General features: G+C 33.5%; 4 protein-coding genes across 6 annotated transcripts in view; 2 read left to right on the plus strand and 2 right to left on the minus strand.

Annotated features, from left to right (window-relative positions):
• LOC132747104 (H(+)/Cl(-) exchange transporter 4-like) overlaps positions 1–1,564 on the minus strand; it is a 42,938-nt gene extending 41,374 nt beyond the window's left edge. The window contains exon 1 of the mRNA XM_060736416.1: positions 1,143–1,564. Within this exon, the coding sequence (XP_060592399.1) occupies positions 1,143–1,564 (422 nt within the window). The remainder of the gene's footprint in view (positions 1–1,142) is intronic.
• A 2,623-nt stretch (positions 1,565–4,187) lies between these two features.
• Positions 4,188–25,283, minus strand: LOC132747105 (probable crossover junction endonuclease EME2). Of its 3 annotated transcripts, none has more exons than XM_060736419.1 (10): positions 25,066–25,283; positions 13,656–14,176; positions 12,565–12,675; positions 11,665–11,838; positions 11,199–11,291; positions 9,012–9,130; positions 7,545–7,787; positions 6,694–6,877; positions 5,473–5,529; positions 4,188–4,396 (listed from the first exon to the last, which is right to left on the minus strand). In XM_060736419.1, exons 2-10 carry the CDS (start codon positions 14,157–14,159, stop codon positions 4,286–4,288), a joined length of 1,596 nt encoding a protein of 531 aa, XP_060592402.1. In that variant the 5' UTR covers positions 14,160–14,176; positions 25,066–25,283; the 3' UTR covers positions 4,188–4,285. The 3 variants fall into 3 exon arrangements, with proteins under 3 accessions (XP_060592402.1, XP_060592401.1, XP_060592400.1); XM_060736418.1 differs by having other exon boundaries at positions 24,994–25,132; XM_060736417.1 differs by lacking the exon at positions 25,066–25,283 and adding an exon at positions 24,949–25,063.
• LOC132747114 (jerky protein homolog-like) lies at positions 18,527–20,620 on the plus strand. Its single transcript, XM_060736428.1, has one exon. The coding sequence runs from the start codon at positions 18,527–18,529 to the stop codon at positions 20,618–20,620; it is 2,094 nt and encodes a 697-aa protein (XP_060592411.1).
• On the plus strand, positions 24,940–27,837 carry LOC132747106 (uncharacterized). The gene is made up of 3 exons (XM_060736421.1): positions 24,940–25,068; positions 26,818–26,999; positions 27,573–27,837. Exons 1-3 carry the CDS (start codon positions 25,029–25,031, stop codon positions 27,792–27,794), a joined length of 444 nt encoding a protein of 147 aa, XP_060592404.1. The 5' UTR covers positions 24,940–25,028; the 3' UTR covers positions 27,795–27,837.

Here is a 27,837-nt window from a genome sequence, read left to right on the forward strand (position 1 = left end):
CTAAGTGATAGTAAAAGAGCCTTTATAATGTTAAATTTTTTAAGTTCACAAAAGGGCTAATTTTTTTCTTATAAATTCATGTTATAGGCCTTAGAGAGAGTATAATTATACAGTATTGGCTTGACTATTCAGAAGGTAATGTCACAAGGGTGTTTTATTGAGTATAATAATACTAATTACCTATGAATACATAAATTTGACAGACAAGGTACAAAGGCTTGTTATTAAGATGTTTTATCAAGTAAATCACTGCTTTATTATTATGAATGCATAAAATTGTCCCAAAAAAAGGCACAAACCCTTCAGTAGTTATTGAGACAACAGCTTACAAGCAAAACTATATCTTTGAAGACCTTTAACCAAAATTTCTAAGTTTCAAAGGGGCAAATAATTCTGCAAATATTGCAGGCAGAGTTATGCAATTTTGCAAACTGATGTACATTGTTACTATAAAAGAGTATTTTAAATTTCAATTGAATATCTCAAGCAATAATTGAGATATTTGACTTTAAAAAAAAACTTTAACCAAAATTTCTAAGTTCCAAAGGGGCATAATTCTGTCAATATTGTAGGCAGAGTTATCCAACTTGTCAATCTGATGTACCTTGTTACTATAAATAAGTATTGTAAGTTTCAATTGAATATCTCAAGCAATAATTGAGATATTTGACTTTACAAAAAAACTTTAACCAAAATTTCTAAGTTAAAAAGGGGCATAATTCTGTCAATATTGTAGGCAGAGTTATCCAACTTGTCAATCTGATGTACCTTGTTACTATAAATAAGTATTGTAAGTTTCAATTGAATATCTCAAGCAATAATTGAGATATTTGACTTTACAAAAAACTTTAACCAAAATTTCTAAGTTAAAAAGGGGCATAATTCTGTCAATATTGTAGGCAGAGTTATCCAACTTGTCAATCTGATGTACCTTGTTACTATAAATAAGTATTGTAAGTTTCAATTGAATATCTCAAGCAATAATTGAGATATTTGACTTTACAAAAAACTTTAACCAACGCAGACGCCGACGCGGACGCTGACGCCGACGCCGGGGCGACTACAATAGCTCTCATATTATTCGAATAGTCGAGCTAAAAACTCTGCGTTGTTGTTCTTGCAGCTTTACAGTTATTTCCAACAGTTCCTGGTAGGACGTCTCGTGACGTTTGCCGCCACTAACGTCATTTCCGCCTACATGTATTATGACGTTAGAATATGGTCCCATATCCAAATTGTCAAGGCTGTTTGAAATGTCTTTTATTTTCGCTCCACTGCATTTCTTGATATCTATTTTATCATTCAATCCTTTTTGTTGAATCCCCTTTATCACAGAATCACCAATTATAAGAGTCTTTTCTCTCGGTGGTGTTTCTTTCTGCACTGTTGAAGTAATTTCTGACGAACGCCTGTTTTCACCGGACTTCTGTTTTTGTGTATATGCATTTTTCACTGTATCTGTGATTCGTTGCAATTTTCTAGATAATGAATCGTTGTTTTTTTCTATGTTTTGTTTCAATATATTTGTAGCTGTATTAATTTCTTCAAGCTCTGATTTTGTCATTGTATACGCACCGGTCTCAAATATCGACAGTAAGTACACAATGCAATGTTACAATCATTACTTGTTAGGCATTGAATCTTGATAAAACTGTAGCCAGTAAAAGTTGTTGAAATCTTAAATGTTGTTTGCGTTATAATTTCAATGATAGTAAATACTCCGCTCAGGTTGATAGTTAAATTGTTTTGATGATAATGTCACTACAGAGACTATCTCTAGGTTGTGAATGGATAATCAAAACTGTGCTTTTTTTCTAATTTTATATTAAGCAAGGCTTACTATATTATATGATTTAACTAAATTATTTTAATTGTCTGCATTATAAGGTGAATCGTATTTAAAAAGAGATAACTGTATAAAATCAAGATATATAGGCCTACGCATCTCGCCTTATGTTTTATCATGTCATTCAATTATATGAGGGAAGTCATATTTCATCAGTGTCAAGATATACGAGGGTCAAACGGGCAAAATTCAAAACTGGCACTACTCTTACAGATGAACAAGGAGTAAATGAAACAAAGCCGGGACATAATCCTTAATTGGTTTTTAGACAGCAGTGGTACATTTTATACATAGGAGCATGACTGCTACACTGAAACTTTTTCTTCAATACCCGCATAACCACTTGTCCAGCCAGACCCCTATTGTTTTATGGACCCCCTGCTGTTATTATGAAGGTAATCCGAATCGGTAGTAACAGCGCATGTTTATGGTATTTAATGACACATGGACACTTACAAATTGTCTGCCGATCGATTTAATAATTGAAGAAAATAGGCAATCAGCAAAAGTTTATAACATTTAAAACTATGAAAATTTATAGACATGTGATTTTTTAGAAATAAAATAAAAACAAATAAGCATTAAATTAGCCACTAAAATAACAACAACTAGAATGGACATACAAATTGCTTGGAACATTTGCATAAGAGCCTGGGAAAATAAATGACTAAATCTACTAAATGATTTTCTTATCAACATTTCCTGATGTATGAAGCTCTAATTCTTGCATTGGAAGCGGGCTTATTAAAGCCCCGGCCCGGCTAATAGGTGTTCAGGTGTAAAAATGCAGATTTTTTTATAAGTAATAATGAATAATAAGGGATGTTTATCACTGATTCAAAGAAGAACAAGAGCTGATGCTCCCAGATTTTTTTATAAGTAATAATGAATAATAAGGGATGTTTATCACAGATTCAAAGAAGAACAAGAGCTGATGCTCCCAGAACAGGATTTGGACACAGAGAAACTTCTTATTGATTCTCAGTGTAAAAATGAACAAAGGGCAATAACTCTGATATAAAGCAAGGCAAAGTTACAGTGTTAATGCACTACACTTCTACTTTATGAGATCTAATTACATACAAAGTTTTTTGTTGATACCTCTTGTAGTTTCAGAGTTATGGCCTGGACAAAGTTTAAAGTGAGAAAATGAACAATGGGCACTTACTCCAAAATAAAACAAGGCAGAGTTCTTTTGCAATGCACATCTACTCAATGAAATCTATCTACCTACTAAGTTTCCTGTTGATACCTCTTGTAGTTTCAGAGTTATGTCCTGGACAAAGTTTAAAGTTAGAAAATGAACAAAGGGCACTTACTTCAAAATAAAACAAGGCAGAGTTACAGTTCTTTTGCAATGCACATCTACTCAATGAGATCTATCTACCTACTAAGTTTCTTGTTGATATCTCTTATAGTTTCAGAGTAATGTCCTGGGCAGAGTTAAAAGAAAGGGCAATACTCCAAAATTAGACAAGGCAGAGTTAGGGTTCTTTTGTAAAGCACATCTACTCAATGAAATCTATCTACCTGCAAAGTTTCTGGTTGATACCTCTTGTAGTTTCAGAGTTATGTCCCAGACATGAAAAGGGGACAGACGAACATCCGAACAAAGCAGCAACTATATGCTCTCCATTTGGAGAGCATAAAAGTTCAAAACATTAATACCAACCCAGAGCCATTTAAAAATGAACACATAACAGTAACAAACCAGAAAATTTTAAAGAAAACACCCAACTTCAGAATTATTTTATGGAACACTGGACAACCATTCATCAAAATGATACCAAAGAAAGACAAAAAGGAGACAAAACAAATAACAGAAATGCATTTTAACTAGCCCATACCTATTTCACCCCTACCCAGCAAACTTACCAGAATGGAAACATCACCAAAATTATCAAACACTTTTATGCCAAAACAAATGCTTCATGCTCCGTATTGATAATGAACTTACACTTAGTATCCACAGTGATTAGGATATTTTAGTCTGCTAAATAATTTTCTAATAAAAAGCAAAAAAAAACAAAAAAAACACACACACACACACACACACACACTAGAAATTTGAAAGATCTTGCACACACAAAGACCAACAAAAAACAATCTAATACTTCACTCCAAATATTTGGAAATATGCCAACTTTTAATATATTTTTAGTAACATTTCTTCTAACAGTAATTAATCCTGTTTGGATAATTTAAGGGCTGAATTTCCATATTGTTTTTATTCTGAAGAAGGTGATGATATCACTGAATCTGGTAGATTTTTAAATTTGATTCAATTTTACCAGATGTTAGACATGTTGTTCTTCATTCCACAGCTTTAATTAAAGCCAGGTTCATTACTATTTTTTAATTAATTTATTTGTTAATTTAAAAATAGTTATCATTTACACAATCTCAAAATCTCAGAAGTTAATTTAGTTGATTCATTATTCATTTAATAACTAGTTCAGCATCTTCGCTTGTAAAGAAGATGAAAATTCTTCGTGATAGTTCTTTCCCTACACGTCTTGTTGTTTCTAAGACACCAGCCCCTCTTCTCACCTGAAAACATAAACAAAACTACTCTTCATAGGGAGATTGAAATAACAAGTCATTTTCAGTCAAGTGAACATATAATTAGCTCATATTTTAAAGTAAACAAAACAAAACAAGAGATTGTCACAGACAATGTAGCAGACCCCTACTGGTATACTCTAGTCTGATTCTCTACCTTAAAGCTATAACTTTATAGGATTTGACTTTAGATTTTTTAGAGTATGTCCAATAATTGTAGGATACTACGTCATCCTGCTGAATCCTCTCAATAATCTGTCCACTAGCAAGTACAATAATTTATTATGTTTTTATTATAAGAAATCATTTAAGAAAAGAATGGCTACTGTATAAAAAAAGTTTACTGTTAAGTTGCAAAAGTTTAGTCAAAAAACAACAACACACACCTAACAGTAAATCATATTGTATAACATCTTGAGAATAATTTTCAGATATCAAAGCATTGAGTGATGTTATGATTTATTAGAATTAATTTGCATATTTCTATTCAAGTTAATATTTCGCATGTTTTGTTAAAAAATAAAAATGCTTCCAGTCCAACTCAATTTTAGAAATGCTCCAACACTAACTCAGAATTTTACATGTAATATTTTACATATTAAGATCAAAGACATGGCAATCAAATATATCTCTGTTAAAGTCTTTTTACAGATTGTGAGATTCGTCTGAAATTGAGGCTACCTGTGGGGTGGGGGATTTTGATATTCAAGTTAATACTTAAGAAATTTCATTTAAATTTGTATTTAAGCATAAAATAAAAAGAAAATTTGTTTGTTGTGTAAGATGTAATTTTAACTTTAAAATCAGTATTCTTACTCCTGGCTAAACCATTTGTGAGCATACTGTTTATAAAGCTCACTCAATGAAATATAATTACATTTTACACGAAAATAAACAAATATCCTCTATATGTCTTTGATGGACTTCAGAATATTTAAATAAAGCAGTGTACAATATTGTCTGGTTTAACAATGAACAAGCTCTCCTGGCTATATACTGGTGTTAAAGATATTGATGTCATCATTACTGCTAGCAATATAAAATTTAAAGTTAAAAAAACTTACAACAATATTTTCAAGGAGTTTGACAGCTTCTTTTTCTGTTGAACATTTCTGATATGCCTGAAAATAGGAAGAAAACCATAAAACAATAAATAAACCAGAGGATCATGATGGCCCTGGATCACACACATTGCTTGAAAAGGTCAAACATTTTAGTTTTCAATGTTAAAGACAGTAATTTGGTCACATTTGGTTTTCGTCAAAGCTGAAAAACTTTTTTTTAAATATTTGGAGATGTCTGCTTTGAAATGCTACATGACAAATATGTCCAATGCTCTTGGAATTGCAATTTCACACAAGAAGACTAAAAGTAATTTTCCTATAACTACTTGACCTCCTGAGTGCAAAACAGTTTTGACCCAAGCGGCCATGATTTATAGGAAGTTTAAGAGGACTACCAGTTGATGCTTCATACCAAATATCTATGCTCTGGGCATTGTTGTTTTGGAGACAAGGTTTTCTAAGACATTTTTCACTGTAAAGTTTATATAAACTAAGTGCCTCCAAGGGTCGGACTATTTTTGACCCAGGGGCATGACTTATACATGTTCTATAGAGGTTCACTAGGCAATGTCAAAAATCAAAGCCTTGGGTACTGTTGTTTCTGAGAAGAAACTTAAATGTATTTTGTCAATTCATGTCAATATAAACTCAGTGACTCTAAGGTTGGGCAAACCCCAGGGGTGATGATTTATATTACTTTTGTTAAGGATCCCAAGGTGATGCTATATCATATGCAAAATATTTAAGCGCTGGGAATTGTATTTTCAGAGAGTAAGAATTTTTGGACATTTTTATAAATACAAGTCTATGTAAACTAAATGTCCACCCTGGGTCATTTTTGACCTAGGGGTATGACCGATATAGTTTCTGAGGTCCAGCAGGCAATGCTACATACCAAATATCTAAGCTCTTGGAATTGTAGTTTCACAAAAGAAGACTTATAACTATGTCCCTATACAAGTATATATAAGCAAAGTGTCCCCTTGGTCCTTTGACAGGGTAAATTCTGATCCGATGGACAGACAGTGGAGACAAATGACGACAACACTTAAAGTTTCAGATTGTGACAATAAATGAACAGTTGAACATTCTCAATCAGCTGACATTATGGGGTTATTACTTTGATCTTCTTGATCTGTTAAACCTCACAAGTAACATTTTTTATAATAGAGGCAACTAAAGTACCCCTAAAGTATCTATGATCAACAAACGTTCACAAACCTTTCTAAGTAGTAATGGACTAGGGTATTCAGCAATGATTGCCTGTGCTATATCGGGACTTATATTCTTGAATTGTAAAAGTTGTTGTTTCCACACTTTCAATAAACCAACCATATTCTTTTCAACCTTTACTCCACTTGTGCCCTCCTCAAGAAAAGAAAATACTGGATCAAATCTGTCTTTTCTGTAAAAATAATTATGTTTCTTACATAGATGACAGTCATAAAATCTATTCTAACATAAAATTATGCCCAAAAGATTTGTTTGAGAGATCAATATGCTCCAGACAAAAATTAAACAGTCATGAAAAATAACAAAAAGCAATAATTAACAAAATTGATGTTCCCCAAACCTGCACATTTGTAAATGTATTCAATACACAAAAGTTAGCAAAGGCAATAGAAGGAAGAGTGTAACAAGTATATCACTGTAGGCAATAGATACTCAGGTCTCCATACAGTAAATTAACATTGTTAACCATGAATGAAAAGCAGAAATAAGGTCTAATATAAAACTGTTATCACAAAGTTCATACATGTATCTGAAATAGTAAAAATTTATGGTTACTAAGGTTGCTATGAGAAAGCATTTAAGTTAAAATTTAAGCAAATCCTTCAAGGGGTAAAGGATAAAGAAATTGTAAGAAATTTAACCTTAAAGAGTGACCTTAACCTTGAGTTGACAGTTTATAAGGTTTTCTTCCTTTTTTTAACTAATATTATGGGTAGAATGGATTTTGAAGCATTATATGTTTACCTAGATGGACAGACAAGAAACCATAACATATAACAACCCAAGTTATCAATGGCTGTATAAAATGTGTAGTATTTCACAATCTCAATATTTCTTACTTAGCAACTCTTTCAGCAACAGCTTTCGAGAATCTTCTAACCATGTCGGCTACATCCTCTGATGTGTCAAGCATTACAGTAGTACAACCATTATGAAGTAATGAATATGTGACTGCTTCCTCCACATCCACTTGAGACACTGTAACTAGTCCAGATCTTCCCTTCCCTTGTTTACTTTTGTCACATGAATTAGATGATTTAACTTTGTCTCGGTAATGTGCTTGTGTCTTGGATTTCAACTCTCTGCAAGCATAAATAATGTTTAACATTAGATCCCTAAAAAACATCAGTTCATCTACTACGTTATGAAATATTACAAGAGTACTGCCAAGCGGTGATCATGCTTTTTCTTATTTGAGCCGTGTCATGACAAAACCAACGTAATGGGTTTGCGACCAGCATGGATCCAGACCAGCCTGCGCAAACGTGCAGTCATATCAGGATCCATGCTATTCCCTTACCAACTCTATTACAAATGGAGAAACTGACAGCGAACAGCATGGATCCTGATCAGACTGCGCGGATGCGCAGGCTGGTCTGGATCAATGCTGGTCGCAAATGCATTACGTTGGTTTTGTCGTGACGCGGCTTATTTCTCAAGTGGAAGAGGAAGAATATTGTAGGAAAGAATATTCCTAGAAAACATGATTTTCTCTGACAAATTATAACACAAATTTCATATTGAACTCTACTGTCAATGCCATTTACAAATCAAAGTCATCCTTAAACTATTCAACATGTCGGTGTTGCCAAGTGTTGTTTTGTCCCAGGATAAATCAAATCTGCCCACTATAGTAGATGATAACAAATTAAGCTAAACTTAAGAGCCATCGTCAGACTGGGGCAATGTTGACTTTTTAAATTTTTCTAAAAGCAAACAAATAAAAGGCTTAAACAAATCTTTAAAAGACAAGAGCGGTCAGTGATCATGTGCTGCCTCATGTTAGCCAATTGCATGTTGAAGCTACTGTGAAGTAGGAGAGAGAAAAATCTTCAACTGGGCAATCATGTTTTATATTCAATGGTCATAACTCAACCAAAAATCATTTAACCCAAAAACCCATTTAATATGAACAAGTACTTAAGATACTTATCAATCCTGTAAATTTTCATTTAAATTGCATTAGTAGTATAAGAGATGAAGTCCAAACAAAACTTTAAAAAATAAAAATCATTTAAGGGCCGTAACAAATATCATTGAACCTGAAATGCAGAAAAACACAATACTAAACATGGTATTCATCATTCCTGTAAAGTTTGGATAAAATTGCGACAGTAGTTTCTGAGCAGTAGTCTGGATAAGTTTTGTGAAGGACGAAAGGACAAACAGCGAAGGCAAAAACAATATATCTCCCAACATTTTTGGGAGACATAATAACTCACTGCTATGGCTGTTCAGCAACACAATAAAACATGTTTTTTAAGGGCATATAGTGTTCTTATTGTATGTCTAAAACTTATACCTACTTGAGGTACTGCTGTAGACCAGGAACAACAATCGTGATATTTTTATCAGGCTGACAAGTTCTTATATGTTCGATATGGTCTTTGAATGAAACACCTTCTATACTATCACCTCTCTGTTTCTGTAATTACAATAAAATGAAATATTTGTTTTTGTTACATGAAACTTCATTTTTTTTTTATTTAATAAACAAGAGGGCCATGATGGCCCTGAAGTCGCTCACCTGTATATAGGCCCCCGGAGCAGGGCCAGTTTAAACCCCAGGGCTTTTATTTGAACAAACTTGGTAGACACCCATTAGAAATTCATGCTAAACATCTAAGGTCTAGCTCGTTGGGTTTTTTAAAAGAAGATTTTTTCAATTTTTTTCTACAATCTTTGTAGACACTATAAATTGTCTCATGCTTAATATCTAAACTCTAGCTATTCGGGTTTTTTCAAAGAAGATTTTTAAGTTTTTGCTATACACATATAAGGAAAATCAATATCCCCCCAGGCCGGCCAATTTTGACCCCAAGGCTTTTATTTGAACAAACTTTGTAGACACTCACTAGAAGATGCTTCATGCTTAATATCTAAACTCTAGCTATTTGAGTTTTTTCAAAGAAGATTTTTTAAGCTTTTGTTATACACATATAAGGAAAATCAATGACCCCCGGAGCGGGGCCAATTTTGACCCAAGGGCTCTTATTTGAACAAACTTGATAGACATCCATTAGAACATGTTTCATGCTGAATATCTTAGCTCTAGCTCTTTGGGTTCTTTAAAAGAAGATTTTTTAAGCTTTTGTTATACACATATAAGGAAAATCAATGACCCCCGGGGCGGGGCCAATTTTGACCCAAGGGCTCTTATTTGAACAAACTTGATAGACATCCATTAGAACATGTTTCATGCTGAATATCTTAGCTCTAGCTCTTTGGGTTCTTTAAAAGAAGATTTTTTAAGTTTTTACTATATGTATATAGGGAAAATCAATGACCCCCTTCACTTTGTGACAGGTGAGCTAAAAAAATTCTTATATGATTTTATTTCTTAGATTATGTTTATCAACCAATCAAGTATCAAACATGTTTTACTGTCTACTTATTGTATGTCTCCAGTAAATGGTGATTTATTTACTTGGAGAGTCCTCAGTCACTTTTGAAATATCAAACTGAGGTGTCCAAAGGTTCTTCCATTTGGTAATAGATAAAAACCTCAAGGTGTACATCTATGTAGGCCACCAGAGATACTTCTATAGGGGAATGGGTTAAAGCTAAACTCAAACACAAATACAAAGAGGAACACATAGAAAGTGACTTTACAAATAAGATCAACTATGTAGATTTGGCAGAGCTTTTGATATGCAGGATGAATGCTTTACTCTACCATGACAAAAGTGCTGGCATCATGGCCAGGTGGTTAATGCATCAGACTCATGCTTATATGATTTTTAATTATACCATACACATGATTTACTGCAGAATAACCTGATTTATTATGTGAGTAATCAATAAAAAAAATTACAAGTACATATAAAACAGTCAAATACACCAGCTTTACACTTCAGGACCTATTTTAAATTTCCTTCATTGTTGCAAAACATTTATATTTACATCTTTTTTTCAAATGGAAAGACAATGTTTTCTAATGTCCGTATACAAATAATGGTCTGTGCAACTGTCTGATTTTATGTAATGAACCCAGTTTACTATATATAAATAAAATACATGATGTCGGATTCCTGGCAAACTAAGACATTGAACAACTGTGAAGATCTAAACAGACACATTCTATTCAGCTCTTCTATGCAGGGCACAGCTGACAATTCCGTCCAAGCCATTTTAAGCATGTTTAAAACCTCACTTGTTGTAATATACCTGGTGTTGTTTTATTAGGTCATTATGTTCATAGGCCTTGAACTTTTAGACTACTAAACAATGGTAAGAATTTGCTTTTAAAGTTGCATGCACTTACTGATTTACACTCAATATAAAGTATAATGAATACCAATTTTCCCTTAAAAGTTTAATACACAGAGCTGAGATAATGGCCTTTGCAAATGTTACATCTTGATTCTGGGGAACTTGCCATTTACTTTTGCCTTGCATAAATTTTCTCTTGTTACCTGTTTGAATGTGTTGACCATGTTACCTGTTTGAATGTGTTGACCATGTTACCTGTTTGAATGTGTTGACCATGTTACCTGTTTGAATGTGTTGACCATGTGTACAAAGTCTGTCACAGGAATAACAACCAGCATTTCTTGTTCTTCAGTTTCAATTTGAGCTGTCTCTAACTGTAAACAAAGACTGCATTTGTGAAATCTTGCACCCCAAGTAAGAGCTTTCTATTTATCATTCCTCTATAGTTTTATCAACATCTTCTAAATTGTTAAAGAGGAGATATAGTTTACACTTTTTCTATTTTTAGCACTAGTGTCCTTCTTATTCAGAAGATGGGAACCAAATCAGCAATACAAGGAACATTCTTGTATAATAGTTTCATCACTATGAGTGAAGAAGTTAAGGAGAAGATATTGTTTAAGTAAAAATGTAAACAACAGATGACAAGAGCTATCACAATAGCTCCCGTTGACCACAACAAGATGAAAATAAAAGGTTTGTTAGCCAACTGCATGGTTGACAAGCTGTTCTAGTATTCAAACATACCTTATTATCAGCTGACAATTTGCACTCTGTGACCTGTCTCAGCCAAATTATAGTAAATGGCACAGGTAACTCCTTGGTTTCACATGTAACTCCCAATTCATTACATGCCTTGAACAAATCCATACCCAGTCCACATTCATTTACTATGTTGGTATCTATGAGTACTTTCATGTACTGAAATGTTTTAGTAATAAGTTAAGTAACCAAAAACAACAGTTAAACACAAATTCATCTGATCTGTATGAGGGACCATACTCCCCCAGAAATAAAAAAGATAATCCAGAGTTATGGGACATGTGCCCATCATGTTAGATAACCACAAAGCTAGATATCAGCAGTTAAAATTTATTTTTGTTATAAATACCTCTGGATTTAAAATTTAACTTGGATATTTACTTATAGAATATGAATTTTAAACTTGCTACATTTCTTCTATCTATAATATACAATATTCAGATCATAATGCATCAACACATGGGATATTAACAAATCAAAATATTTTAAGTATGACAGAAGTGTCAGAATATGCAAAGAAAATTAAATTGTATATTGAGAAAGTAGGTTACAAGTCTGAAAAATTAGCTTCGTATTTAGGTGAGGACGATGACAAGATTATCCAACAAAATTTAGAAATTTGACCTTAAAGGTCCAGGTCATTTATGAATGAAAGTCAAGGTTAGTCTGTTCTACTTGAAGGTCTTGTCCCAAGGGTTGTTGTGGCTAAGTATGAAGACAATACACTAAGAACTAAAAAGTTTTGATCAAAAGATTAGGACGGGAACGCCAACATGACTTATACAATAACTCTATTTTTTTTCAAAGTCAAGCTGAAAAAATACATGTAATTTCACAATATTAAAAATAAATTTTAAAGGTTTACAAGATTACAATTATACAAACTTTCAAGCAAGAGCCCAAAGCAAACTGTTTCTTTGATTCTCTCTCAACTTTTCTCATCTCTTTTTCAGATTCTTTAGCTGCTTTTAATTTATCTCTCTCCTCTTTCTTTTCCTGAAATAAATTTTTTGTTGTCTTAATAGGACAAAACTCCCCTAAAATCATTCATCATCTTTTCATTTTTTTTCATAGTTAAAATAATCATTTATTTACGAAACTATTCTGAAATTTTTGTATGTCTATAAGTTATGGAATACAATATATACAATGTTGTCAATCTAATCTGTTCTGTAACAGAAAATTCCGAATCAATCTGTAGTAACAAGCAATTTCATCGGAATGGATATCCCCAAGCCTCATGATACAAGTCATTTTATTATAGATATAAAGTTTAAAGTATTGTAGTTTTAACAATCAAGTGTTCATTAATGTGATCAAGTTTGAAAAAGTATCCATTCATTAATAGAAAAGTTATAGCCAGTTTTAGCAGAAATGTAACAAAATTCAATAATTTGACCTTAAATGTAAAGGTAATTTATGAGTCAAGGTTAAGTTCTGTTTGGTTTTCCTGAAGATCTTGTCCTGAACATTCAATGTCAACTCCAAGTACGAAGAGAAGCCATTCATAAATAACAAAGTTATAGCCATTTGTATCCAAAATAATGTAAAATTAAAAATTTGACCTTTATCATGGTGAAGGTCATTTTTGAGTGAAGGTCAAGGTCAGTATGGTCGACTTGAGGGTCTTGTCTAAAGGGTTGTTGTGCCATTTAAACATGCCATGTATTTTAGTTTTATAATGTAACATAATTATATCAACAATAATTTCGCCTTGAAATTTTAAGCTAAACAAGAGAACATTGCTATGTGGTTTTATTTATATTTAAACCATGCAATATGATAATGAAGCCAAAAAGTTAAGAATTTGCTGGTGCATTAAATGTTTTTGACAACCAGACCATTTAACTGTCTAAGCTTTAAACCAACCATCATTTTTTGACATTTTTAGCTTATTGTACACAATTATTATTAGAGATCATAACAGCTGTCTAAGTTACACTCATATAATCATGGTAAATTTCTGTCATGATTACCTGAGCCTTTCTTTTCCTCTCTTGTATTTCTTCAGCTGTTCTTTTCTTCTTGGATTCAACTTCATTACTTTTACTAACCTCTACATGTTTATTGTTTACTGAAAGTTTATCAGACTGAGTTTTTATTTTAGGGCCTGTTTCAATGTCAGTGATGTCAGATAGCTCTGTCTGAAAAGATTTTCCTGAGACACAAGAAACTGGCTCATACTCAAGTTCACCTACAGGACTAACACTGTCATTGTTCATATTAACATCATTCCAAGACTGTGGAATGATACCGCAATTATTGGATGCACTATGTTGTCCATTTAACTTTTCTTCTTGATTTAAGTCAGTGTAAGCTGGCTGTGGCACTGTCTCAATACTACTGGCACAAGATGACAGTTTACTAAATTGTCTTTTTCTGACTAACCTATCTCTTAGACTACCAAGCTCAGGAAGACTGTCATCATCACTGGAAGAGCCATCTGATATGAAATCTTTTCTACAAGTCTGTTTTTTCATCTTGATATTGCACAAACCTAAAATTTATAGAAACAAATATAATGTATGTGAAAAGATTAAGGCCCAAAATAAGCATTAAAATAAACATTAAACAACACTGTGTCAGAGTTCCAGATAATGTGTGCATCAACATATTTTACACTTCAATCTTAACGGTAACCAAAAATGCACAAGGTTACAATCTTGCTGTGTACACGCATACATGTACCTTGCTATTCAATATATTCCAAGTTCCATATAGAGATTTCTGTGAAGTAATTAAAATTAAAGTTGCAATTTTAACTCATTTATCTGGATATTTTACTGATATTTTTAAAAACAAGATTTCGTTTGTGAAAAATGCTATGCAACCGCATTAATACAACACTAAATAATATTGTAGGAAGACCCCCGAACAGAAGATTTTTTTGTTTGTTTCTGTACAATTGAACTTTGCCATAATGCAGTTGAGTCTAGTGAATTTGGTGGTCAAGGTCATATTTCACATGGCCTTAATTTCATGACTGTACATCAAAGGACAAGGCAGTTGTCAAAATCTAGGTCAGCTGATATCAAAGTTCAATTTACATCTTAATCTGTGCACATGGTTCAAATTTCAGAGCTGCATAGCTGTACCCCCCCCCCCCCCCCCCCGGCCAATTTTAATACAAGGGGCTAAATTTGAACAACTTTAGTAAAGGACCTATAGATGATATTTCATAATACTGCACGTTTGTAACGTCGCTTTTCACTGGATAATCGTGACGTTTATATAGTTTTATATACCAGGGACGTAACTAGGCGTACTCCTGTACGCCCGTGCGTACAAATCAATCCTGTATTCAAAAAAATCACATGCGCTAAATGTTCTAAAAAAGTGATAAAAACATAGGGGGTAGAGTGGTCGGGGCACATACAGGCCTACTGTCTCTTTCGACTTAATCATTATATGAATATTTCATAACATATAGAGCGGGTTAGGGTATTTCTGAACACGTGGTAGTTTCTGAACACTGTCATATTTTAGTGTTAAATGAACATTGTTCTGAGATTTTAACTCAGAATTATGAAATCAAGCCCACCCCTTTCTACTTCCGGTAATTTTTTTGCAGACGCTGCCCAAGGTGAGTTTTATTTTTTGAAAAATATATTTGAAGTCATCGTTTTAACACCTTTACCCGGGTGTAGATTTTCCAGGGTAAGCCTGGAAGAGAGGCTGGTAAACCCTGGAAAACTGTGGAAAAGCATGGAATTCCATGGAAATTCATGGAAAATTGGTATTTTTTCCATGCTATATGGACTTTTTTTGTCCAGCCATTTCCAGCATTGCTGGAATAGGCTGGAAATTGGCTGGACATTTGTGGTAAAAGTCTGGAAAACCATGGACTTTACTTCCATGTAGCATGGAAAGTGGAACTTAGATTTTTTTGATGCTGGAAATGTGTTAAACTTTCTCTAAGTATGCTGGAAAAAACTTGTAAAAATTACAACAAGAAAATTCTTACTTTATATATTCAGCTCAATATTGTAAATTTACGAAGAAAATATAAAATCATCATTTATTTTAATACAAGTTACTGTAAATGATTTGAAATTTCACACTTTATACATTTCATGTAGTTGGAAAAGGGTATCTCAGAAAAAATGTCTATGCTAAAGACATAAATGAATTGATTGTTAAATACATATTATTATTATGAAGTTATGTACAATGAAATAATATCCATTTAATTACAGGCTTTAAGTTTAACTATAAATTAATTAAAGTCTGTGATTCTATCATTTAGACACTATAATAATCAAGATGGGATTGCATTGCTTGCCATTTTTAAATTCTAAGAATTCATGTTTTTGGATAACAATAAATAAATCAATAAATAAACAAAACAAAAACACTGCATGAAAGAATCTCATATATATTCTATATTAAATTGATCAATATATATTGCTTTTATTTAGGAAAATAAATACTACATCCACTGAGATTTTACGCTACACAGATCAGAGCTCTAATAAAACTCATTGACCAGCATTTTCCCAACCATCTGTGTATGCCTAATTTACTCCACTGGTCATTCCGACAGATCAGGCTGTTCCATGTGATTATTTTGGGGAGAGATAGAATTATAAATTTCACATGCAGAATGTGTCTAGAAGGACATTGCAATCTTTTTTGTACAAAATTTTGTAATGATCTTTAAAATCTATATTATATATTAGCTATTTGATATTTTCTTTTACGCTCAAAGAATAAAAGTTAAAATGATGAGTAGATTAACCCTGCTTTACATAATGATAGACCTGTCCAGTAACTGTTGTAAATTTTGAATTCTAAGATATCTGGGTCAGCAAAGAGTGCAAATTACAGAGGATGTACTTGATATTTTAGCAGTTTTGGATATATTGTTTTGTTAAAGATTTTAAAGAATTTAAGTATTGGTATGATAACAATCAGAATCACCTGGGACAAGGAGATATACAACAGAATCAGGTATTTATAAACCTTAAGTAACAGGTTATATATCAAACTATCAACATTTGTAACAAGAGATCAAGGTTGTTTTTATATTTTCAACTTCATGCATTTGTTTTTCTGATAATTGTTTTTAATCTATACATGTATAATCTGTAAAATATAAATTATTCAATGATTTCTTTATAATGATTGTGTATATTGTTTAAATGACATGTTAGTAGATCTTTTTCATTTCCTGCAAATTAAACAAATTAAATCAATTTGATTAAATAGGACTAAATGGTACAATCAGTAGTTTTGTACAGCTGAACAGGGTCATCATAAACATTTGTTATTTTACATGTATGTGTTGTGTTTTCAATGGAACAATCTAAAATTACATTTTACATTATACATTTGCAGGCTGGGACATAAGTGCTGACTGTGAGAATTACCAGCAGTGTTTCATAATGATGTGCAGTATTAATCCTGAAAAGGTATATTTTTAAATCTCAATACTTTTTATTCCATGTCTTTTCTTGAAAAAATACATACTGGGTAATAAATAATGTCACAAATTTACTTAATTCTTATACAGAGAAATTCTTAAACACTTGTGCACTTTGAAATAAGATATACTGCATTGCTTTAGTATTTTTGAATATGCATAAGCATAGTTAATATTTAATAGTTAATACTGTTGAAACATTAGATTTGATGTTATTAAAAGATATGAAATATAACTGCATATATGCAATAAAACATAATTCATTACCGCATCTGTGTTTAATTAATCATGAATTTTATCTTTAAAGGTGAGCACAACCACAAGAAGTTCTAGGAAACACAGGCAGAGGACTAAAAATGGACTTCAATAAAAGAAATAGTAATTTAAATAATCAGAATTGTTTGAAACAAATTTAAGATTGAAACAGTTTCTCACTGACAGACGAAGAGCAAAATAATTGCTAAAAACAAAGTGTTGGATACTAAAAAAAACAGAACCTCCCAAACCTGCAGCTGGAAAAAAACTGTTTGTGTTAAAGTGAATGTAGGCTCTATTCTGTATTTGGACTAAAGGATATGTATTAAATTTTTGTAAATGAAATATGTGATCATGTTAAACTCATAAAAATTCCAACCCAAACATTCTTGTGCTGAATTCCGTCTCAGAATTTTACATTTTAAGAACATTCAGGGATGCTGGAATTAGGCTGGATTTTTTTCCATGTTATTCCATCAAGGCTGGACTATTTACCATAAGTCCAGCCTCTATGGTTGGCAGACACATGGAATACCCTGGAAAAAAATCCATACTTTTGTTCCAATACTCCATGTACATGGAAAAGCATGGAATAAAGTCCATGCTTTTCCATGGAAAACATGGAAAATATTCCATGCAGCATGGAAAATGTTCCATGTTTTTTCCCTGTTTTTCCAGCCCATTTTTTCTCAGCTTCAGGCTGGAAAAGGCTGGAAAATTTTGTTCCAATACTCCAGCCTCTTATTTTCCATGGAAATCCCTGGAAAAGCATGGACTTTTTACACCCGGGTAAACTACATCCTTACATTGTAACACAATACTTGCTAACATTATCTGTTATTAACTTTTGTTGATATTGACTCTTAAACTGGAAAAAAACACATTGTACATCTTACTTGTAAGTGTTATTAATGGATTGTGTCCCCAGATGCATTTGATTTTCATTTAAACGATGTTCAGAAATACCTGAAATAAATTTATTCATTTCGGGTATTTCTGAACAATTTTCTGTAACATGTTACTTGACTTAATTCATCAAAATTTAAGAAGAGCTCGTTTTAATATCTAGTTTGAAAAACAAGACAAGCTCCTCCTGATTCAAATGAACACATGTTTAGAGCGTAAGTTTTCCCCTATATTAAGCTGTTTTTACTAATTAAACTTTTTCAGATGAGTCGCCAAATTGGATCAAAGAAGTATCGTTCCTATACTGTTGACACATTGCAACATGCAGTGAACCTAATTCGGAGTAAATCCATGTCACTTAATCAGGCAGCTGCATCCTTTGGTATTCCAAAGAGCACTCTATCCGACAAAGTAAACCAGAAGACCGTAATTGGTTGTAAATGCGGCCCAGCTACCATACTTACTGCAGAAGAAGAATCTACTCTTGTAGATTGGGCTCTACATATGGCCAAAGTTGGGTTTGGACGAACCCGTAATGAATTGTTAGACACAGTAAAGGTTATACTGGATAAAGATGGTCGACCAAACCCATTCAAAAATAATCGGCCGGGAAAAGACTGGTATTATGCATTTGTTGAAAGGCATCCTCAATTAGGAGAACCAACACCACAACAACTTGCTAAAGAACGAGACATTATTACCCCAGCTAAGATTGAAAGCTGGATTCAGGAATTCTGTAATTTTATGGCCGAGGAGGTATCTGATTCTTCCATATGGAACAATCCCGCTCGCTGGTTTAACGCAGACGAGTCGGGATTTCCATTGTGTCCAAAAAGTGGTAAAGTTTTGTCGCCAAGGGGTGTTCCGAATATATACAACTTCACTGCTTCTGATAAAACACAAGTAACTGTATTAGCATGCATGAGTGCGGCAGGTCAGTATGTAAAACCTTTGATTGTTTATCCAGGTGTAAGGTTTAATTATAACCCTCTTGAAGGATTTGCTGACGCTGTCTTTGGTAGGACAGAGTCCGGATGGATGGACTCTGAACTTTTTGTTACATGGCTAACTGAGGTATTTGAGCCTGCGCTGTCTGAAAGGGAAATCAGAAGACCTGTAGTCCTGTTTGTAGATGGTCATTCTACACACTGCACATTAGAGGCCTCCAAGTTTTGTAGAGATCACGAAATAATCCTTTACTGCCTACTTGAGCATGCGTCCCACCTGCTGCAACCTTGCGACCTGAAACTATTCAGCTCACTGAAGGATTCCTGGAAACAAGCAGTACGTGATTTCCAAATAGCCAACATAGGAGAATATGTCACAAAACAAAAGTTTGCGGCCGTTTTTAAGCAAGCCTGGGAAAAGTCTACAACTGTTGATATAGCTGTAAAAGCCTTTCGTGACAGTGGACTTTTTCCAATGAACCCAAAGAAGGTTTTAGGTACTATTAAGATGGAACCAAGTACAATCTTTTCCAAGGCCGATACAACAGAAGCTGCAGCATCTTCCCAGGCAAGTCCAGCAGCTACAAATAGAGGTGACAGCACCTCTGACAAAGTTGCCTCCGACCACCCACCTGAAACACTCGTGTCAGATAAAAGTAGCAGCAGTTGTACATCTAAATCTGAAAGTCATGTCACGCCTGATTCTCATGCAGACACCATTCTTGCAACCAACTCCGTTGAGCGTGTTTCAGGTGATAACTTACCTCAAGCAATAGCACCTATTATGTCGTCACCTTCTCAAAACGTATCACCAGCCTTCACAGATGTGTTGAAATTTCCAAAAGCAAAACAATCTGCTTGCAAAAGTAAACAAAAGCGAATACCACTCCCAAAAGCAATATCTGGTAAAAAGTTTCATGATCTGCTTGAACAAAGAAAACAAATTAAACAGGAAGAAAATGCTAAAAAAGAAGCAAGTAAAGTTAAAAGAGAGGAACGCAAGAAGGAGCGAGAGGAGCAGCTGAAACAAAAGCAAAAGGATAAAGAAGAAAAGAAACTACAACGAGAACAGCAGAAGGAAGAACTAAAGAGAAAAAAACAAATTGAAAAATTAGAGCAAGAACTTAAAAAGAAACGGAAATCAAAGGATTCTGATATAGATAGTACAGATGAAGAAAATGAAGCTATTGAAATCTCCCTTGCTGATGATGAAATGGCCGATGTAGAAACAAGTTTTTCTACCACCAAATGCTATTCTTGTGACCAGGCATTTGATGGAGACTCCGAAAACTGGATTACATGTCACAAATGCCCACGTTGGTTACATAGAGCTTGTGTGAAAACAATTGATTTGCTCTCATTGTCTGAATGTGAAATTGCAGATTTACAATTTGAATGTGACTACTGTTGAATTACAAAGTAAAACAGAATGTATGTTAAGAATTCTGAAAGACCCAGTTTTTCTTTTGTTTAATAAAGCACAATTATGTTAACATGGCATGAACTGTATTGTGAAAGGTTAGGATGTTTCTGATACTTAATAGTTTAAAAGTTATGTTTTAACTATTTTGAGTATTTAAATGTTATTTGAAAGTGTGTTTATTTTAATGAAATTTACTTGAATGTTTATTTTTAAATTTGGATGTATTCACTAACAAATCATATGTTTAACGTTTAACCGTTTAAACTGAACGTATTTAGTGTTTGTGTTGTTTTTTTTAAAAAGTCAAAAGTGTTCAGATTTACCCTCCGATGAGTTCAGAATCTCCCGACGTGTTCATAAATTACCTCCATCAAATGACATAATTTATCCTGTTGTACTGCTTTTGTATCTATAATGTATCATGATTTGTTCGAAATATCCCGCAGAAAAGTGAGTCCGTGTCATTTCTGACTACTTGAGAAGTTGCCAAGACAATCTGTTTTAGTTAGATAACATATTTTTGCTTAAGTGTTCAGAAATACCCGAACCCGCTCTACAGTATAAATTAATATCTTTTAAAATGATCTATATTGCGATATATTGTACAGATTCAACGGAGGTAAGTTATGAAAAGCTTAAGGTGTCTTGTTCAGAACCTATTCTTGGCCGAGATATTCCCCAAGCATTGGCTTGGTGGCCCGTTTTATGATCGTGCTTCTTATTCGGCGCGCAGGTCGCCCGCAATAATTTTTTCCCAAACTTTTTACTATTCCCGTATCGGCCCTTTTGTGTCCTCTTGGGTGCCTTTTGTGTGCCCTGCTGGTGTGGCTGGATTGTGTAGGTGTAGGGGGCTGAGTTCTGCCAACGTAGCTTTGAATGTTTGATTTTTAATCTCATCTTTTAATCAGAAAACAAGTAACAAATTGGTGTAATTTCTCAATGGCATTTGATTGAGAGAATGACTTTGCCGTGCCAAAAAAGGGCAGAAAGAGACAAAGAATGTACAATTCCTTCTCAATTTTATGCATTTATTTAAAAGAATAGTAATATTCTAAAATTAGTTGTTGAGATTAAATTTATCATTCTCTGTGATCAGCAAAACATTGCGATGAGTCATCAAGCAAGTTACATCATTATTAAAGTCGTACATGCATATATCTGCTTATGAATTTACTTTATCACAAAAGGTCTTAAATGAGTCCTTTAATGTATTTTCACATGATCCACATAATCTATGTTATATGCAACAATTTTTAATTAATTTACTGACATTTCTGAAAGGAGATTTTGAAATATCTTTGCGTGTAATATAACGTGTAATATAACGCGTTATATATATATATATATATATATATATATATATATATATATATGTATATATATACATGTATTGTAATGAAATATTTAACAGTCCAAAACACTCACTGAACTTAATCACAATTTTCAGACCATTATCGTTCTTAAATTAATATATTGTTACAATAGTAACGTGCAGAATGACAGTCATCCCTCTGAGAGCATTGGGGCATTGTGTAAATATACTCATCTTTGTCGAGAGTCTCAGCGTTAGCTGTGGCTTATGTGATGGACTAACGTGAATTTGACAATTCCGTCCAGCTGTCCCGGCTTTTCTAAAGAAAGCAAGGCTCTGTACCCAAACATGACATATAATCAGTTCAATTAAAACAAACGCTTGCTTTAGTTTTCGACGTTTCTAGCGTTTTTTTTTTATTTAAAATTTACTGAATACGGGAGATTTGTTGCTATAACATCAGTTTGAAAGTCGCAAAATGACAATTTTTTTCTGCAAAAAAATCGATATACATGTATAAATATAAAAAAGTTCTATGGTAGATATATATACATGTAACGTACTTGTTCATTTTACCTATTTTAAAATTAACAAAAAGAGTTTGAAATCATTACCAATATGTTGTCAATATAGCCTCGAGATAGTCACAAAATGCCAGGATATCGCTTCCTCTTTCAAAAAAAATTCTCGGGGGAGCATGCCCCCGAACCCCCCTAGTTAAGGAGTACATACCAAAATAGCTCAGTTACGCCCCTGTATACACGGCTGCTGTCGATATCTTACTTTTTCTCCACAAAATGATGCTTGCTGTATTATAAATTTGTTATAAAGATTATTGACAGGTTATATGGCCGTATATAAACGGCTGTTTGCAATATAACCCTCGCCTAGCGGCTCGGGTTATATTTACAAACAGCCGTTTATATAGGGCCATATAACCTGTCAACGATCTTTATAACTAATAATATACCGAATATCAAAGCTTGTACCTTCAGACAAGAATACTTTACTTTATTACTATTAAGTACATGTATATGTACATGTACATAGTCCAAATCAATTACACCTGGGGCAGAGCCAATTTTGACCAAAGGGCTATAATTTGAATAATCTTGGCAGAGGTCCACTACACAATGTTTCATGCAAAATATCTATGCTCTAGGCCTTGTGGGTTTTCACAAGAAGATTTTAAATTTATTCTTATAATTCCATATGGTTGCCATGGCAACCAAATTTCTGCATGGAATCAAATTCTTTGAACAACTTTGGAAGCCCTTTTACCCGTTGAACAATCCTGCCAAGATTGGTTGAAATTGGACTAGTGGTTTTTCACAAGAAGATTTTTTAAGTTCACTATATAATCTATGCAACATGTGCACACACACGCACACACAAACGCACGTACACACACACATCGGTGAATCATTATATGCCACAAAGTGGCATAAAAACATCACATTTTAAGATTATCTGAATGTTGACTTGGTATTTGTCAGCACTAGAAAGTAGACATGTAGCGCCAATTTAACCTGTTTTAAGCTTGTCCCGATTATACTTGAAACCCTGATAATATGAGTAAAATTCATCATTTTAAAATGTTAATAACTTATTCATAAGTATGTTAAATGATTATTTTGAAGAGGGATTAAAAAAAATCTTAATCATTTTAATTTCTATGAACAATATAGGTGTAATTACAGGAAAGGAAATTTCAACTAAAAAAACCCAAACACTAATAAAGCCAGTAGCAGGCACTGGATAATTAGTGCAAGAGGGCTCAACAAATATCCGTTGACCACTAAGCATAATACTTCAAAGGATAAGCAAGATACAGCTTGAACAAATTTTAATATTTTTATTTGACCTTTGACCTCTTGTGACCTTGACCTCCATTTTGTGCAAGACAACTCAACTCAACATGGATCTACCATTTGTGCTAAGTTGTATTAAAATTCATCCATGTATATAAAATTTATACTCGCAAATGAATGTTTTAATTTATTATTAGACATTTGACCCCAGTGTGACCTTGACCTTTTCCACAGACACCTGAATTTTTTCATGCGACACTCTACCTTACTATGGAGAATATCTATCCAGAGTTATATCAAATTCCCTCCATGCATGTATAAGTTACACTCCGGACAAGGGTTTTGCACTGACCCCCAAGTGTGACCATAACCTTTGAGCGGTGGACCAAGTTTTTGTGCGCGACACACCATCATGATGGTTAACAGTATCAAATTATTTTGTAATCCTTCAAAGAATGAGCAAAATATAGACCAGACAAATCCAGACAAACAGACGCACATATATCTAAAAATACCCCAAAAGTGACAATCGAGTCAAGCTCACCACAAGCGTGCTCAACAAGGTTTTGTTTGTTTGGGGTTTTACGTCACATAGACACAGTATAGGTTATATCGCGACGTTCCAGCTTTACTGGTGGATGAAGACCTCAGGTGCTCTTCCGTGCATTACTTCAGGCACGAACGGGCACCTGAGTAGAACCACCGACGTTCCGTAAGCTAGCTGGATAGCTTCCTCACATGTAAGAATCCAAAGTCCCTGTCAGGATTCGAACCCACAGCGGTGAGGGGCAAGCGGTTTGAAGTCAACGACCTTAACCACTCGGCCACGGACGCCCCCAACAAGAAGGTAACATTAAATATAATTATCATTTGAAATGAAAGTAGGCTTGTTTACGTTTCTGTGAAACATCACAAATAAAAATAATTGGAAGTGAAACGTCTATACAACTCTAAAAGACTTTAGTGATAGTAAAACGGATGGTATGAACCGTTTTGGGAGTGAAACGTCTAGGTGTGAAACGTCTTGGGAGTGAAACGTCTAGGTGTTAACCGTCTTGGGAGTGAAATGTCTCAATTACAAATTGTCTTGGGCGTTTGTTTCGATTTTTCGACCAATTTGACAGTTATAAAACTTGGGGGAAAAAAATAAAAAATGTAAAGCAATGTAAAGCAAAGACAAAAAATTCTGGAACCTCTGAGATTGGTACAGAAACCAAATTGTGCGGGTAAAGCTTTACCTACAAATTGCTGTTCTCACGACACCGTTATCAAAATGATGCTAACTAAATTAGAATTTTGTACATATTTACGAGGTTTGTATGATCTAATAAGATGAAAAAATAAATCCAAATGAGCAATTATTCTGTGTGATGACAGTTTGATAATTTTCTTCTATGTGTTCGTCTTTAAATGAATTTCAAGCCAAACAAGACCAATTCGGCCTAAAACCAAAATCGGTCACACACTGCAAAAATCGGGCCTAGTGTCCAAGGACGATTCGTCATCCCTCCCCCACCCAAGACACTTCTCGGGTCCCACGGCCCCATTTGAAATCTGGTAGTTTGCAATCTGAAATATATTGGTAAATGATGTGCATGTCATCATTCTATCGGTTTATTCTTTTATCTTTTAAAAGTTTTTAAATTTGCATATATTATTACTAATTGTACAGCTAGACAATATAGACAGTGTTCACTGGCTATCTGTACGTGACTGCATACATATATATGTTTTATTGTTATGTACGAGGAGGTTATGTACCATTTTTGGAGTTTACGTACCACTTACATATTTTGAGCACATACCATTATTATTTTCATCTTATTTCTATGAAATACATACAGAGTAATATATATGGCTTAACAATTATAATAAAAAAAGAAAAAGTAAATTACAAATAACTACATTTATATTACTGATTACTTAAATCAAAATCATATCAAAGCAATATTAAAATTCAATATTTTTACCTGTATCTATGCATGATTATCACACAGTCAGAAATGGTAATCAAACAAATTACAAAGTATGAAATACTATTATTGTTATTATATTATAATCGTAATCTCATAAATATACAATAGATCAATTAATGCATAAATTTAAAGAATAAACAATTTTAACTTTATCCCTTATTATCCCTTTATTAACTATTTGTATATGTGCATGGTAGATAACCTCAAAAAATTGTACATTTATGCAGTCATACGTTTCCTTCATGGTATGTAACCTCCAAATTCCTTATTAACAGTTCCCTGACAACACAACTGCTAGACATAATCAGAACTGATTGTTAAGCAGTATCATGTAGATCGATGGTTTAATTTCATAACATGAACAATTTAATCTCTGATAATTACAGACGCAAGGCTTGATCCCCTTTCAAAATTCCATTTTCTTTAGTTCTGTCCATTGTTTTCTCAGTTATGGCACAAGCATTTTTGTGGAGCCTGATGCTGACAGCTGGACATAGTTGTCACAATGGCGGTTCAGTGTATGTATGTGCGACTGTCTGGATTATGCTTGTCCGGATTGTAACTCTGTCATTAGTAGGAAGAATTTGAAATAACTTAAATAACACAAATGTTTACAATAATGAGACCACGTGTCGCACACAAGAACCGTATGGTAAGGTCAAAGGTCAAGGTCACACTTTAGTCAAATGCTAAAAATATGGTCTCAAACAGATTGTCTGCTCCATAACTCAATCACTACCTGGTGGAATTTCAAATAACATTGCTCAAATATTTGACATGACGAAATGGCATGTTGCGCTCAAAAACAGTATGGCTAGGTCAAAGGTCAAGGTCATACTTTAAGATCAAAGGCCAAAACATGGTCTCAAACAGCTTTTCCATTTGTACTATTTATTATATAAATATTTGTATACATACTGTAAGCTAGACTTCCATCACTCATGAAGTCTGAGGTGTTTTACTGTCTCTTATACATGAAGTGTATACTTAAATATAATTTTAAAGTCTGTTATAAAAACTCTCCTAAAACATGATTATTTTATAAAACGCTTATAAAAAGAAATGTTGTTTCTTTTTTTATTGAAGGTTCTTTACCCATAATACAACAGTGCTGTGGATTTAGAACTAAATTTAGGAAAGGGCGACCAAGAAATCCCATTGGCGTAAGAGGAAAGTTCAAAAGGGCTTACATGGTAGAGGGTGAATTTGTTTACAAAGGAGAGGTCCTACTGAAGCAGTCTGGACTTGTAAATTATCCTGGTGAAAATGTAAGACAGTTTTATTTGAGATCTGAGTTTCTAAGATTATTTAGTATGTTCACAGTAATAGTGACTTTAACTGGACAGCAATATCTTATTTGTTTTATATCTAGGCTTGTTTAGACATCAATACAGAAGTACATATGATATAATTATTAGCTTGACTTTTACATTTATATACAAGTAAGAGCTATCTTATTTGTCTTGCATCTGTTTCTGAGTTACACTGGTAATTTATCAGTTTGTTTTGTACAACAACGCCTACATTTTCATGCCATCAAATCATCCAACTGACCTGTGTGTTTGGCCACAATATGAACTCCTGTACCACTCAGACATGTTCACATCAGCAATTGATTGGTTAATTTAACTCAGTCATCCAATCAGTGAGTATGTAATGTGGCATTTTCAGTAAGAAAATCAGAATGGCTTCAAATGTCAAAATAGAAAAAAGAAGTCTAAAAAATCCTCAACAAAACTGAAATAAAGGGTGTATGAATGCCAGGGTAAGGAATAAAACAAAGCAACATGTAATATATGTTTTGCGGTCATGTCACTTGATCTTTCACTTTTGTATTTTAGGTTGGAATTCTGAAGAACAACACACTAGTTGCAGCCAAAGATGGAGTAGTTATTTGTACAAGTGAAAAACTGAATCCATATCCAGACAGTCCATTGTATGAGAGAGTGAAAAATGGCATGACTATACATAGACAATTTTGGCATGTTTATCCTACACCTGTTCATGCAAAATTCAAACTGGTCACAGAGACATTAGATTCTAACAGCTTTAAAAAAGTATAGTGTTGTTATGTTCATCAGATTAAATGGATAAAATTGTAACAAA

This window comes from Ruditapes philippinarum, unplaced genomic scaffold (genome assembly GCF_026571515.1).
Source record: "Ruditapes philippinarum isolate M1 unplaced genomic scaffold, ASM2657151v2 ctg1391_1_1_1_1, whole genome shotgun sequence".
In the NCBI taxonomy this organism is placed as follows: Eukaryota; Metazoa; Mollusca; class Bivalvia; order Venerida; family Veneridae; genus Ruditapes; species Ruditapes philippinarum.

What these genes read in the sequence shown, in the direction of transcription:
- LOC132747106 (XM_060736421.1), top strand. Translation starts at nt 25,029, where the DNA reads ATGATGCTAACTAAATTAGAATTTTGTACATATTTACGAG. An exon ending in ATTTTGTACATATTTACGAG is followed by an intron (nt 25,069 to 26,817) that starts GTTTGTATGATC and finishes TTTTTATTGAAG; the next exon opens with GTTCTTTACCCATAATACAA. An exon ending in TAAATTATCCTGGTGAAAAT is followed by an intron (nt 27,000 to 27,572) that starts GTAAGACAGTTT and finishes TTTGTATTTTAG; the next exon opens with GTTGGAATTCTGAAGAACAA.
- LOC132747114 (XM_060736428.1), top strand. Translation starts at nt 18,527, where the DNA reads ATGAGTCGCCAAATTGGATCAAAGAAGTATCGTTCCTATACTGTTGAC.
- LOC132747105 (XM_060736419.1), bottom strand. Translation starts at nt 14,159, where the DNA reads ATGAAAAAACAGACTTGTAGAAAAGATTTCATATCAGATGGCTCTTCC. An exon ending in TGGTCAACACATTCAAACAG is followed by an intron (nt 9,131 to 11,198) that starts GTAACATGGTCA and finishes TTGTAATTACAG; the next exon opens with AAACAGAGAGGTGATAGTAT. An exon ending in GTTGCTGAAAGAGTTGCTAA is followed by an intron (nt 6,878 to 7,544) that starts GTAAGAAATATT and finishes TTATTTTTACAG; the next exon opens with AAAAGACAGATTTGATCCAG.